Below are 15,706 nucleotides of genomic sequence, written 5' to 3' on the forward strand. Positions count from 1 at the left end.
AGTAGCTGAACTGGGTCCCACACAGTCACAAAAACAAACCAAAAAAGCCTCAAAAACAAAAAACTCAAAATAAATAGCAAAAACAGACAGACCTCAGTGTAACACTCAAAACGGAAGTGTGGCACTCAAAATGGAAGTGTGACACTCAAATCGGAGGTGTGGCACTCAAATTGGGAGCGTAACACTCAAAATGAAGCATGTTCAGCTTCTGAAAAAAGTTCACAAACTGGAACCCTTACTTCCGGGTTTGCAGTGTTTGGGTTCCAAGTTGTTTGAGTACCAAGGTGTTTGAGAACGAAGGTACCACTGTAACAATATCTTAGCCTATTCTCAGCAATGCCAACTGGCAAGCACAAGTGAGGCTGCTTTCCCACACTGTTATCAAATTGTAAATGCCAGCAAGGTTATCTCTTTGACTTAACAATGCTACACTAGCCTACCATTATTTTTATTCCATTCTCTGAAGGCTCTGTGCACATCCTTTCCCTTCCCAGTTTTGGAGTTGGTTCTAAAATTACCAGAAGCAGGGCCTTCTCAGTGGCTGCACCCACTTTGTGGAGTGCCTTTTCAAGTGAGATCTGTTAGGCCCTGGTTTATTATAGTCCTTTAGATATTTTGCCAAGCTACGACTGTTTTAAAGTGGTGTTTTGCTGAGTAGTACTTTTTAGCATGTTATGTTACATTAATGCTGTCCCTTTTATGATTATTGTTCTGTGATTATTGTTATTTAAGTCACGACTCAATCCTGTTCCCTTTTGTAATTGCTGCTCCGTGCTTCTTATTTTCTAAGCTGCATTTTAAAAAGATGGGCTGTATGTTTTTAAAATAAAATAGAGACATAAAATTGCTCCCGATTGTTCCTTTAAAAGCGTGGCTTGCACGCACCACTGTTTAAATGGGATGCTGAATGCCAGCCACTGTACCAGGTCGGATCCACTGAGAGCTCCTGACTGGGAGCTCCCATGTGAATCTGACACAGTCTGAAAGCAGCATGGTTTGCAAAGCTTGCAAACTGTGGCTTGCATTTGGTTCAGTTTAAATTAGCACCAAATACAAGCCACACTGCCAAGTTGGATCTACTCTGAGTGAAGCTTCCTTGTGGATCCAGCCTAGGCCAAAAGCAGCACAGCTTCCATCCAGTGCCAGATTTAAACAGCACAGAATGCAACCCAGGTTTGCAAAGAAAAATTGGGAGCAAAGGCTTGCCTTTGGCGCTGTTTAAATTTGGCACTGAAAACAAGCCGTGTTGCATCCAGCAGACACTGGATCTACTGGGGGGCTAATATCAGGAGCCGCAGAGTGGATCTGACCCTAGCTGTGCAGCTTGCCTTTGGTACCGAATTTAAATGGCAAGAAATGCAAACCACATTTGCAAAGGAACACTTAATTTCTGCTCACTTAATTTCTGCCCTTGCAGCATGGAGGATTGGCACCCTAGCCAAATATCCTTGCTACTTTACTATGCAGAGGGAAAGAAAGGGTGAGCAAGCAGAGGCTTGCCGTTGCATTTGTTCTGCGGTACTTCCTTCTGAGCCCACTCCTGACTGTGCACAGAGGCAGGGTGAGCAAGCAGGTAGAGAATCCCAAAGGGAGAAGAAGGCGAATGATCAGGAGCAGTGGTAGGTGCTCTTTGTATCCCTTGCTTCCCCAATCTTCTGGAGTTAAAGGGTTAACCGTAGGAAGGGGAGGAAGTGTTGCTCTGCACAGTGCAGAGCAGCCCCCCCCCCCCCCAGGCCCAAACTTTCCAGGGACTGATGCATCTCAGCAGCTGCTCATCAGCAGGCAAGACAGATACAGGAAACCTGAACAGCTTGTTTTACAGAAGCAAACATGATAAGGAGTGTGCATATCTCAAGCAGTAATCCTGTCTCTCTCTCAAACCACCTCCAGCTCTATGGAAAGGCTGTAATCTGTTTCCAGCCTTAGAAAAGTGTAGTCTTGCAGACGATTATATGCTTTGGCTGAAATCCCATCACATTTACAAGGGTGTAAGTCCCATTGAAGTGGACAGAGACCTTGACCAAAGCCTCTTAAGGATGCTTACTTAAGACTAGCTCTTTGCTGAGCCCCATCAGATTTACTCCTGAATAAACATTGCTATCATGGTGTTGCATCAATGGGCATTGTGCTTCAGAGAGTTTCATGAGCAAAGTGGGATATCCTATGGAGCTCACCAGCTAATGTTGACAATGGGGAGAAGAAACGTGGAAAAGGGAGACTTAGGAAAAGGGTAGCAATAGTGCAAGGAATGAGTGCAGTTACATATACACTACTTAACGTATAGGTCATGGACTGCACCTTTGTTACAAGCAACCAAGATGTCACAAAAGTGAGCAAGCTTTTGAGTTCTCCAGAATTCTTCATTGGACTGAATAGTAAGCAGATGGGGGGGAGCTGACTGTATGTTGAAGCCACGTCTGCATTTAGTCCAAGATGGCATGTATGAGATATAATAGAGCCTAATCTAATGATGTCTGCTGGGTGCTGTGCAGGTTTCAAGTTGCACCTAAGGACTGCCGGGACAAAGAAGCAAATGATGGCTGATCCCCGTTTATGAAAGTATAAAACCCAGCAGTTATCTGGAGCTTTCTCCAACGCTTAAGCGACACACACAGATGGAAAGGGAAACAAGAGATAATTGACTTGTTATTCATAATTAGCAGCATTACTGTGCTGCTCCGTTCTGAAGTTCTGAAGGCGGCATATATAAAAATTGTTAAAACAATGAACATCTTTTAAGAAAACAATATACAGTATAAAACACAGCGCAGCAGAGATGACCAACAAAATTAAATCAAAACAGGCTGTAAAAACTTTTAAAACCCCAAACATCAAAATCTATGGGAAATATAGAGAATAATAAAGAAATTCTCACTTAGCATTGAAAATAGAAAGCAAGATTCTGTCTCCTGTCCCACATTATGGACCAGGATGACTTCCTTGCTTTTTATTTGTCTTGGGGGATACATGTATAGTTACAGGAGTGAGGTGCCAAGAGTCATAGGACATGCCAAGTCCACTCGTGGAGTTACAAGCAGTTTCAAAACAGGAAGCAAAGGCAAGAACGGACAGAGGTTTTACAATGGAGGGAAGTCAGCAATGGAGTCTCCAAAGGATCTCCGCTGGGAATTGTGCCATCTTGGTGGCTTTTAAAAAAATATGAGCCCAGTCTAGGGAGGACTGATCTACATAGCCACGCGATGTGTAACAACTAAATGGAACATCCCTGTTCAGCATCAGTATACCCGAGTCCCAGATCGGGACTCGGGAACAAACTTTGCCTTCTAAGTGAGATGAGGGGGCCTCGTGAATGAGAGTCCAAGCGACTTGTATGCACACGGGTGGGCGGGAGCGCAGGTTTCCCACGACATCGATTCTCCCATCTCCAGGGGGGGAAGTCCGGTCGTGTGAAGGGGACCTTCCGGGAGCGAAGAGGGGAAAGCACCGGGGCAGCTGGCGTTCGCTTGGAAGCCGCTCCGCTCTCCCGTCCCGCCTCGCTGTGAGTGGAGATCCCGAGCGCCACTGGGCGAAGCAGCCACGTTGTGTCGCCCCCAGCGCCGCTCGCGGGAGCCCGGGACGCCTCCGGGGATCCCCATTGGCCGGCTCCGTCGGGCGCGTCACGGCGGGGGCGGAGCTCCCATCAGCTGTTTGGGTAATGCCAGGAAGCAAGTGTATTTTGGAAACAATGCCGTGTGCGGCTGGCGGCGGCGGCGGCGGCGCCTGAGGTTGCAGCCCGGGGACTTTCCGGCTCCCGCTCTTTCCGCTGGCCGCGCTCGCTGGCGCTGCTGTTGCAGCAGCGGATCAGATCAGATCAGGCGAGGGTTCCGCTTCTCAGGGTTCGCTGATCCCGCTTTGCAGCGGCTCCCGAGCCTCTTGCCTAAAGGAGACGCTCGCTGGCCGCAAAGCCCCGACCACAGTCCCGCCCAGGCGGAGTCGCAAGTAGGGCACCAGGTCAGTAGTGTGTGTGTGTTAGTGTTAGTCGCGCGTGTGTATATTGATATATAGATGTTTGTGGGTGTGTAATATTATTTGATCCGTGACAGGCGTTGCCTACAGACGGGGAGGCGAGTTAACCCCATCGCTCTCATGTGTCGCCTTCATTTCAACTTTTAACGGGACTGTTGCATTTCCTAAGTACCTACTGTTACTCGGCTTCAGCCTTCACGATTAGGTGGGCTGTAAGTTTAAATGAATGAATGAATTCTCCGAAGGGCTTCGTTGGAGGTATACGAATCTTAATGTTCTGCGATCTCAGTGCACTGTGAGCCGATAAGTAGAGCAGGGGAGCACACCCTCCCCCCCACAATCTCTGTATTAGTTTGGGGGTGGTGCTTTTGGGAGTTTTTTTTATCTTACTTTTAAAATTTCAGCGTCTACAGTTAAGAAAAACGTTTGTTGGTAAATGTATATCTGCTTCACCTTTTCTTTACATGCACCAGAAAACTGGGAGCTCATGAGGTCAAGCAGCCTTACCCCTTCCACTTTTTCACCTAACTTTCCAGGGAATAACCTCATTCCTCTGAACAGTTGAGCAGAATGGAAAGTATCAGTGATCACTGAGTTTCTGATAAAGGCTGCCACTTTTTTTCTGGCAAGGCTTCTGTGCCTCTAAAACAACTACTCTGCAGTCAGAAGCTCAAAGGGAAAACTTAAATGTGTTGGATTTGTACCTGTCAGCTAGCTGTTAGGACTGCCACTTTTGTTCTGGGACAACTCCTATCTCAGACAGATTAAGTGAACTAGTGGATACCAACAGTTCAACCATCTCAGTGGTTCCTAATCGCTTCCTTCACTGTGGCTTCTTGGCATGCTGTAAATAATATAGTTCAATTCATCTTTCACTATCTTGAAATAGAAATACTTGAGCCCCTTCCCTTGAGAGACATCCGTAGTAAACAGATCTTCAGCTCTTTACACAAAGCAACAGATCAGGCAGGTGCCAAAAGGAGTGATTTTTTAAAAACTGCTTATTTGCTTTGTGTTACTAATAAAAAAGGAGTCATTTCCTTTAGGTGGTTTGGCCACTAATGTGCTGCAAGACAAATACTTAACTAAAGGATCAAATGACTTTATATACCAGATGTGCTCTGCAAAGTACTGCGTTTGTCAAATGGTCTTAATAACTTTGGAGTTTCTTCCTTTCTTGTGTGTGTGTGTTTTGTAAGGATGTATTTTGGCCTCATCCTGAATTGAATTGATGCATTTCAGTCTTAAATCTCTGAGGAACAGAAGGCGCAGGGAAGAGTTAAAAAGGGAATTGTGAAGTCCAGCTTGCTTTGTTTTGGTTAACTGGCAGTGCATGTGTGTCCTATAGCCTTCCTCTTTGCTTCGCTCTTGAGAGCAGGCAAGTGGCTGCAATGTTTTGTTCCAGGCTTCTTTTTTTCTGAGGGAGTGCTGGAGGGAGATGGAAGAATGTATGCATTGTATAGTTCCCAACAGGTGTTTCCAAGTTGGGAGAACTGCAACACTATTCTAATTTTACATGATTTTTTTTAAAGAAGTTGCTTGCTGAACTGACTTCCTTCTTTCAAAGGGATATGATTATTATTTATTATGCTTTGACAGCTCTTTCAGGAAATGTAGAGCAGCTTATGCAGGGCTCCCAGCTGCTGACCAGGCTGGAATTTTCTATAATGTTATAAATATAACAGCATCAAGTGCCCTCAACTTGCCCTCCTAAGTGATTTCTAGGGTAGGCCATGCCTGTGCTCTGTATTCCTTATCCTTAAATAACCACTGTAAAGATTTTCCTCCCTTTAAAAACCTGTTCCGTCTCCAAGCTTATTTCTTTGCATCCTGTCCTACTTCCAAGGATCGGAGACTCTCTTGTCAGCCTCCCAGTCTGGTGAGGTGGATAGCCTGAAGGAGAGTGCAGAGTTTCTCCCAAGCTTCATGCTCAACGAAGCCCAGTGTCCTAGTCACTGCACAAAAAACCCCACACAGGCAGCCCTATGGTCTCTTCTCTTGGACTGAGCCCCACGGAACACAGCTGAACTTGCTTCTTGGTAACCGTGCATCCATTGTAAGGGAACACTTTGGCTTTGAGATCTGCTGTGCATAGAATCTTATTGAATGTTTCGACAAGTGCTAGGGAACCTGTGCCTCTCCAGAAGTTTTCATAGGATCACAGAATTGTAGAGTTGGAAGGGTCCCCAACGGTCATCTAGCCCAACCCCCTGCAATGCAATAATCCTGCCCACAGCTGTCCATGGGTGGGTGGTGTTGGGCTGCAATTCCCATCAGCCCCCGCCAGCATGGCCAGTCATCAGGGATGAAGGGAGCTGTAGTGCAACGAGCTCTGGAGGGCCTCAGGTTCTCCACCACTTTTATAGATCTCTGCAAGCACGTTTTTTATAGTGAAATACATAGTATAAGGCCCTGACTACAGTGGCAGCAGGTGTCTTGAGACATTTATGGGGATTTGGGGCCTACCCTACTAGATAACCATGCTTCAGTCATGAGCTCGGGTGCAGGGCCGGTCAGAAGTACCGCGAGTGATAACAAGGGCCAGCAATATCCTTCCTGCCCCCAGGCCCCATTGTTCAAAACATGGCCAATTCTCCTCTTTTCCTCTTTTTTACTTTTACAGCCACTTGTCCTTCCATTTGCAGTTTCAAGACATGTCCTTTTCCATTTGCCCCTTGCTGACTTTTCACTTGGAAGGTTGTCTGAATTCATGTAACCGAAGGCACTTCCCAAGAAGCGGAAGGAAAAGCTGAGAAGATTCTCTTCTGCAATGTGTATTGCGAGCTTCCAGTGCAACTAGAAGGAAAAGCAAAGCATTTGATACTCTCTCTCCACCCCCCCTCAGCCTGGACCAACAAGATATTACTCTTACTGTTTCAGGAAATGTTTACTCCTATTCCACTTACTTGTAATCTGTAATCTTCATCTTTCCTCTTGTACTGTAGATATGCTGTGTGCATGTTCTGGAACTTTGAGCTTAACAGCCCAGTGTTATGAATTCCTATATAGAAGTCACATTAACCTCAGTGGCAATGGACTTATTTCCAGGTAAGGGTGTTTATGATTGAAGCCATCTAGTATCAACTTGCACATCTTGACTCTGAAGTAAGCTCCGCTGAGTTCAGTCGGAAGCTTCTCCCAATTGCAACTTTAAAGCAGACGTTTGGGGTGTCTCTCCCTTTTTCTTTCCCCAGAGACCTTGGAACAGGGATTGTTAAATGGTCTCCAGTAGCGACATCCTATGCTTAGGCTCTGGATTTACATTACTTCTCTTGCAGTGAATTCAGAAACAGTGTTGTTTATGTTGCTGCCTTCTGGTCTGTCTTAAAGATTTTCTTACTGCTAGTTAAACTACAACTCTATGCCTCTTGCATGGATCTGAATAGCAGGCCATAGCTGACTTGAAAACCAAATCATATGAACATCAGAAGACCAGGCCAGCATCCTAACTAGTCCAGCTTCCTGTTTTCACAAGCAGGAGCTGAGCTCAACAGCATTCTCCCATCCTGTAGTTTCCAGGAACTGGTATTCAGAAGCAGTATTCTGTTTAGTGAGGATACATCACATAGGTTGAGTCATTTAGACATAAGACAGCTTCACAGCAGAGTGGAACTTATCTGGAATTGGACTGTATTTGCAGCTGAATCCTTATTCCAAAGGAGAAGCATGCAACACTCCTCTGTGCCAAGGCTCTTGATAAAAGTCTTGTAGGTTATATTGCACAAACCACCGCAAAACAAATGACCCAAAGTTTGAATTTCACTTCCTTGTTTAGGGTCTGGAGGCATTTATTTGTGTGTGTGTGTGTATGCGTTTAGATTATGCTAGTTTTAAAAGGAATAACAAGGGATTTAATTGCTGTTGTAAGGAGCTTTAAAAACACTACATTGCCTGCTCTTGTAATCTCTGACCCAAGGACATGCCCGTGGACATCTCTGGTTTTATATGTTCAACATTTTATGGAACTGCTAAAAGGAACTGAAGCTTTTTCTTTTTCGCCACAGCTTTTTTCCAGAGGTGGTCACCAAAAACAACTTATTTTGAGCAGTTCAGTTTTAACAGAGAAGGGAGAGATATTTGGATTTGGGAATTCATCAGAATTTCCAGTTTCTTGGAAGATAAGGCTATGTTCTACTCCGTTGCAGTATGCCTCTGAATAACAGTTTTTGGAAATCAAAAGTGGAAATAGGGACTGTTGCACTCATGTTTTGCTGGTGGGCTTACCACTGGCATCCATTTGGTCACTATCAGAAGATTATGGTGGCATTTGACACAATCCCAGCAGAGCTTTTCTTATGTTTTTCTGTCTTAGACTTGTGGCAATGCTCTGTCTGTCCATCTCAGTGCCTTTTGATCTTTTTGTACAGAAGAATGAGAATTACAAGTTGTTGAACGTCCGTCCACTGCACAGAGGTGGCGGGTGGTCTTCTCTGGCAGCTGGGACACTCAATATTTCTAATATACCACTCAGGGCCATCATCATGTTGGCTCTTCTGTATTTCTATATTCAGTCTGCCGGCATTTTGGTGGATGCAGAAGTTTTGAGAGGAGGGCTTGGTCTTTCTTCTTCCCTGATGATTGAAAGGCCAATTCTGTTGGGCAACATCCCAACAAGCCTCTTCCTCCCCAAAGCCCTCATTCATCCTATCTTTCCCCCTGTTGACTACATCATTCAGACTGGCAACAGCACCCAACATCCTTCACTTTGTTGGGTTCCATCTTGTGTGGGCGTTTTCAGAAATCAGGTGGCTGATCAGATGGCTAGGAAGGCTTTGGGATAGAGGGACATTGATCTTGGACATAAATGGACACAGGTGAACAGTAAAAGCAGTGGAAGGTGGGTTCTATAGGTTGGAGGTTATTCTCCTTTTCTCCAGTATTGGAGGATTTTTGTATTTTTACAATGACATGCAAGTTAGTTGGCTCAATAATTTTCATGGGGCATTGTGCTCTCTGGGGTGGCTTGTACTCTGGATGTTGTGAGGTTTGTAGGATGGAGAAAACAATTCATCATGTTCTACGGGATTGCTTGCTGTATATGGAAGACTGAGGACCTCTATTATGTAGTTTTGTGATGTCTGTATGTTACAAGTTTTCTGTGGGGGTTCAGTGGGGTTTTTCTCTGGGGTTCAGTGTTTGATAGTTTATAGCAATTCATGAAGGATACAACACTGTGGTTGAAATGTGGCCTTTCCCCCGGACTTGCTATGCCATTAAACCTGGAGGAGAGGCTGCAGTTATGAGCAGTCACCAGCAATTCCCAACTTGTTACTCAAGAAGGAAGTAATGCTGTCTCCCACCAAGAAGCAGTTATAAGCCTCTTAGTAAGAACTTCTGTTGATCTGATCCCCTTACGGTGGCAATAAGAAGTTCATCTTCTGTCTTGTCTTTTTGGCTAAGGTGGTTTGAGTTGCCAGTGACCAATCTGCTCCAGGTGTTTATGGGATTATAAGGGTTCTCTGGATCCATTTTGATCTCGGTTGGAATATTTTATCAATGTGGGGCACACTTTGGATTTCTTGGCTTGGTTACCAAACAGTCACCATCCAGTCCTACTTGATCCTCAAGAGTTTCAGCAGTTACAGATAGGTAGCCGTGTTGGTCTGCCATAGTCAAAACAAACAAAAAAATTCCTTCCAGTAGCACCTTAAAGACCAACTAAGTTAGTTCTTGGTATGAGCTTTCGTGTGCATGCACACTTCTTCAGATACACTGAAACAGAAGTTGCCAGATCCTTCTATATAGTGAGAAGGTGGGGAGGGGTATTACTCAGAAGGGTGGTGGCCAATCACCCATTCCCACCACCCTTCTGAGTAATACCCCTCCCTACCTTCTCACTATATAGAAGGATCTGGCAACTTCTGTGTCAGTGTATCTGAAAAAGTGTGCATGCACACGAAAGCTCATACCAAGAACTAACTTAGTTGGTCTTTAAGGTGCTACTGGAAGGGAATTTTTTTTTTTAGTTTCAGCAGTGTATTGCAACGAAATCCCAGCATTTTGTAGATCCTGCTAGTTGTGATTAGGTTCCAGCACCTGGTGTCCCCCAATTCTATTCTTCAGGTACATCCACCAGTCACGACTAATACCTTGAAACATTTTTGTGTGATTGTATAATCCTCTAGATTTATTGAGGACTTTGAAATCTAAGCACTGGGTATGGAAGGTCTTTATACATGTATATGTGGTTGTGACGAGCTAGCATGGTATTTGGATTCTAAAACATTCATCATTGAAGGCTTTTCTTGGACTTCCTCCTTGTGGCTACCTAGTTCATAAAAAGTCTGAACCTTTGGGTGCAAAGGAGGGAAGATGGTCCAGTTGGCCTCCATCATTTATCTCTTATCCCAAGCCTAATTCATAGGCTGTTTTGTGAAGAAGGCGCCAAGAAAACCATGCATCCTCTCTAGGATATTCAGTGGCATTTTATCTATTTTCTTTTTTTAAAAAAAAATTGCAGGTGAAATGGATTCCCCTGACTACCTGGAGGAGGATTTCTCCAATCTAGATGGGCTGGAGGATGATGTCTTCCACTCTGAAGACTGTGGACTTGCCAGTCAACCCAATGAGATGACATTTCCTGGCATTTTCACACAGAGTAAATCTTACAACTGCCTTCTGGGGAGATTCCAGCTCTTCCCACTTACACACTGTTGCGGCCCAGGTACCAGGCATGCCAAGCAGCAAGATAAGGCAACTCAAACCCTCAACCCATCCTCTTCTAGCCAGGATGTCATGTTACCTTGTGGAGTCACTGAAGAGCCCCAGAGACTCTTCTATGGTAAGAATGATGGATGTTTCTATACTTTTGCACTCAATGAATTGTCATGTGTTAGTATTCATGGCATTATTAGGTTACTTCTTATTGTTCTAAAGAAATATAGTTCTCTCTTTGTGTGGGACAAAGGACTGAAGTTGGAGGATCTTAATATCTATATGGTCAGTACTGCACCATGATTCATGAAATTGGATTTGGGAAAAACACAATTCATTACCACAATTCATCTGAGTTCTGAAAACCTCAAAATATATATGCTATTTTAAAGAAGCAAGTTCCGTTTCTCATGGAACTTAGACTATTGTCAAAATAGCTCCTTTGTATTTCTTCTAAAGGCAACAAACTGCTTAGAGCAGGGTTTCCTAAATTTGGGTCTCCATCTGTTGTTGGTCTACAATTCCCATCATCCCTAGCTAGCAGGAGTAGTGGTCAGGGATAATGGGAATTGTATTCCAAAAACAGCCTGAGACCCAAGTCCAGGAAACCCTGGCTTACAGTATCTAATTGAAGTGTGGATATTTCAAGGTGGGAGAGGCCTGTCCCATATAATCCACTACATCTCACCAACTCCACAACAAGGAACAAAACCTTGCAGCATACCTGAATGCTTCTTCTCAACATAAAAAAATGTGTTGGTTCAGTGGTTCTGTCCATCACATATATGGCACTTATACCTGTATGTCTACCAATGGGATGCAATTAAGTTCATGCATCAAATATCCACCCATCAGCAGTTTATATGAGGCACACAGACCTATAATGTCAGATATAAAGAACAAGAACAGTAAGATATCATCGGCTTATCATGTTAGTTTCCCTGGACACAGTGTTGTAGATCTTAGAGTTACTGTTCTTAGGGACACCAAACCATGGGGATAAATGGTGCATGAGATAGTAAAACCAAGATTCATTCAGAAATGTGAGAGAATTAGCCTGGACCTTCATAGAGATTGTGGTTTCTTTGCACAATATTAGCACTAAGCCTGCACCTTATGCACATTTAACTTGTGCTCATTCAGCTTCATGCACTTGGCAAGTTTTTAAAATTTTTTCAAAAGGGGATGGGCATCTGGGAAAAAAGACTTTGGCAATCCCACCCACCATTGAACCCAATGTGTTTTGACTATACGCAATTTCAGTGGCGTAGCGTGGGTTGTCAGCACCCGGGGCAAGGCAAGTAATTTGCGCCCCCTAACCCATGGATTTGCGCCCCCTAACCCTAACCCCCAGATGTTCCGCCCGGTGCGGCCGGCCCCCCCTGCACCCCCCACGCTACGCCACTGCGCAATTTTAAGTGAGATCCATGAAATGTACTCCCCGCCCCGCCCCAAAGTTGTGGTCTTACTGAGTTGCTATCCCTTTAAGAACTGCATACAATGTTTTCTTTTGATCAGCTTTTAACAGACTAAATTACCTGGCTTTCCCTGGTTTCAATTTAGCATCTGAAGAGCTTTTCGCCTATGCAAGCTCATGCAATTTAGCAATTTAAAAGTTTCTTCATAGTGAAACAAATTTCTGCCCCACTCCTTATTTGCGATCCCCTCTCCTCTCACACGGAGCTCAGAAGGAAGTCCCATTAAATTACTCCCAAGTAAGTATGTACAGGACTGCAGTCTAATTGACTGAAAATCTTTTGTTGGAAAGGGGAACCTGGTGAACTGGGCAGGAGATCTTTTGAAAAGGTGTTAATTATTTTTAAAGCAGCAGTGCTTAGGAAGTGTGGGGACTTGGAGTAAATACTCTTCTGCCTCATGAAGGAGGGAATGCCTCTGCAAAGAGATTGCCTGCTGGGACACATTCAGGTACCAACTAAAAACAGAGAATACATTTTTCATGAGCACCATTGTTCTATCCATATGCAGATGCCATCATTTAACATGGCAATCCTAATGGGAAGGACAACTCAGAGGTGGATCTGGCACCAAATACAAAACTCTACTGGTGGGTGAGGGGGCAGTGGGATACAGGTTTTCCTTTCCCACTTGGTAGAGAATTAACTGTGCCAGCTCCAGGGCTGACGTACTTTAGAACTATGGAAGGGAGTCTAAGAAACAAGATTCACAGCATCCTCAGACATGCAGACCTTCCAAATCTGATGGCAGAGACCAGGCATAGGCAAACTCGGCCCTCCAGATATTTTTGGGACTACAACTCCCATCATCCCTAGCTAACAGAACCAGTTGCCAGGGATGATGGGAGTTGTAGTCCTAAAACATCTGTAGGGCTGAGTTTGCCTGTGCCTGGCAGAGAGGGAGGCCCACAGCATCCAACAACCCCCAGATGTTGGGCCTATTTGAAATCAAAACAATCACATAACTGGGGCAATTCAGGGTCCATGATTCTGTCTGGGGGTTTGTTTGTTTTTACAGAAAAATAATGTAGCATTTACAGTGTTTGCATGTTCCTCTGTGAGTTTAAAGCAGAGGTGGTGAACCTTTAGCCTTCCTGATGTTATTGGATTACAACACCGATAATCCTTGACCAATGGGGCTGGGGCTGATGGGAATTGGAGTCCAAGGACACTTGGGGGGCCATAAGTTCCCCATCCCCAGTTTAAGGGGATGGTTGAATCTTTTTATCTGCTCCAAAAAGGTGTCCAGCTGGCCCCGTGATACTTCTCATGAAATTCTATGAACTGCTGTTGCATAAAGCATGGAATCCGTGGTCCTCCAGATGTTTGCTGGGCTTCCAACACCCATCAGCCTCTGCCAGCGAGACCAGTGGTTGGGTGTGATGAGAGCTGGAAAATCAAGCAAAATCTGGAGGTCCACTGATTTCCTGTCGTCGGCTTAGAGACTAAAAGTGACCTATAATGTGGCACATCCAAGTCCATAAAACACACAAAGGTTTGTGAACAAATTCATTGGAAAAATACAGTAAAACCAAATGCTCATCCAACAATACTATAAGAAGGATAAATCCCACCCCACCCTGTGATAAGATGAACACCACAAACAGGCCAGAAATCGTGCTGAAGTATGCCGCCAATTAATAACCAAAAGTTTGAACAACCAGGAAAGTCTTCTGGTGTTGAAAAGCTGACAGTGATAGTGCCACGTGTGTTTCCCTGGGGGCAGCATTCCACAAACAGAGTGGCCCATTTTTGCACTGCCAACCTCTGCACTTCCCTCAGAGGAGCCACTGGGGAAACTGCCCCATGGAGGGCTTCCTCTTTTACCTGTGAGCATCCTTAGGTTTACCCAGCAGAGGCGGCAGTACTCTAGGGTGGCTGTGAGTGTCATTGTAGTTTCCTACAAAAACCCAGAGGTCCCAGTGCAGTGTCATTCTAGAGCATTGTGGGAAATTAAAATGGAGTCTTATAGACTCAGTTGCCCAATGTGGAGGGTCCTGAGCAGGTATTGCCAGTCATGGATCCCTTAGCTTTCTAAAAGGTGATTGAAGTTTAGCTATAAGTGCTTTGCTTAATTCAAATGAGACATTTTATTTTCTTGCTGTATTCTCTTCCGGTGTGCTGTTCATGGCAGAAGGATTGCTCACATATGTGAGAGGCTATAAGCCCCTGACTCTTCTCTGATGTTTGGCAGGGAACGCCGGGTTCCGTTTACATGTCAACCCCATTGGTTTCTCATTGAGTCCACACCTCCGGGAGGAACCTCGGGAAAGCCCACAGGAACTGCGAACTGAAGTTCAGATTGCACGGAAGTTACAGTGCATTGCGGACCAGTTTCACAGGCTGCACCTACAGAGGGTAGGTTGTCTTTTGGGCAAGGAAAGTGGAGTGTTGGTGGTGGAGTGGGGGGGGGACTTTATTCACTGTTGAGGATGCTTTATTTGGTTTGGCCAAATGTGTTCTCTCTTCTTTTTCCGTTAGATAGCCTATACACACACACACACACACACACACACACACACACACTACTGTTTTAATAATATACATTTGGGAAATTGTTTTTTGAACCATATTTCCTCTTTGTTCAATGGTCTTTTTAAAAATAATCATTCTGTTTTATTTTTCGGGGGTTTTTCCGCCCTCCTTCGCACAAAGCATCAGTCTGCAGAACAATATTATTTCTTTACATAAAGCCAATTTCTCTTGCAGCACGACTAACGAATAGGCCTCATGAGGAGTTATGAAGTTAGGAGCGGGCTTCATTCTTAATGGCCCTCACCAAATCCTGTAGGACCGACTGAGAAGTCAGCAAAATGGTTGAGGAAAGGGCCTGTCTGCTCTTCTCAATAAACTGTGGGTTGGCTCATGCCAGAGAGCGAGTTTAGCCCCCACCCCAGATATATGCCTCCGTACCGTGCATACCTTTGGTTTCTCACATGCATTCTCCCCCTCCTCCTGCTCCTCTAGCTTTTTCACTTCAACTATCCCAAAGTCTCCTGCTCACTCAAATTCCCCTTGTAGAATCATAGAGCTGGAAGTGATTTAGTCCAATCCCCTGCTCACTGCAGGATCTGCAAGCCATGATGCGAATGAGTACCCCTAACAACTCTCAGCACCCTTAACAAACTATAGCCCCCAGAATTCTTTGGGAGGAAGCCATGACTGTTTAAAGTGGTATTGTAGTGCTTTAAATGCTTGATGTAAATGTGCCCTTGGGCTGGACTGCAGTGTACAGTATTGATAGCCACATTAAAGGATCCTGGCTCCAACCCACTATTTAGGAGTATTGCTTTGTGTTTTAATTTCTTTGCAAGGAAAGGCACCTGTATAACCACAAGGTGTCAGAAGTTTCACCTTGGGCTTTTCTGATTTTTTAATATTTCAAACCAAAGGAAGAAAGTTAAGGTCTTGAGCTTCAGACCTCTCTTCTTTGCAGTCTGAGAGGAGCTAAGGTCACCTCTGGGCATAGGGTGGCCCCTCTGCTCTACATCTCGCCCAGACCCCCAGTTACTTCTGTGTAAACTACCCTCACTGTTGCTGTGGCTGGTCTCTCCTCAGCCCCTGTGGAACATTCTTAAACAGAAATCTCAGTGCTGAAACAAAAATAAAAA

General features: G+C 44.7%; 1 protein-coding gene across 5 annotated transcripts in view; it reads left to right on the top strand.

The window, feature by feature from the left end:
- Positions 1-15,706, top strand: part of BMF (Bcl2 modifying factor) — an 83,496-nt gene that overhangs the window by 32,553 nt on the left and 35,237 nt on the right. For 2 of the 5 annotated variants that reach the window (XM_083620045.1, XM_083620047.1), the window contains exons 1-3: positions 6,912-7,014; positions 10,427-10,747; positions 14,290-14,453. In XM_083620045.1, the coding sequence (XP_083476171.1) occupies positions 6,960-7,014; positions 10,427-10,747; positions 14,290-14,453 (540 nt within the window). In that variant the 5' untranslated portion in view covers positions 6,912-6,959. Of the gene's footprint in view, positions 1-3,674; positions 3,952-6,911; positions 7,015-10,426; positions 10,748-14,289; positions 14,454-15,706 lie in introns of those variants that run through there. The other 3 variants (XM_083620048.1, XM_083620046.1, XM_083620049.1) reach the window with 3 other exon arrangements.

The sequence above is a fragment of the Podarcis filfolensis genome (assembly GCF_964270895.1).
Source record: "Podarcis filfolensis genome assembly, chromosome: 1".
NCBI classification, from domain to species: domain Eukaryota; kingdom Metazoa; phylum Chordata; class Lepidosauria; order Squamata; family Lacertidae; genus Podarcis; species Podarcis filfolensis.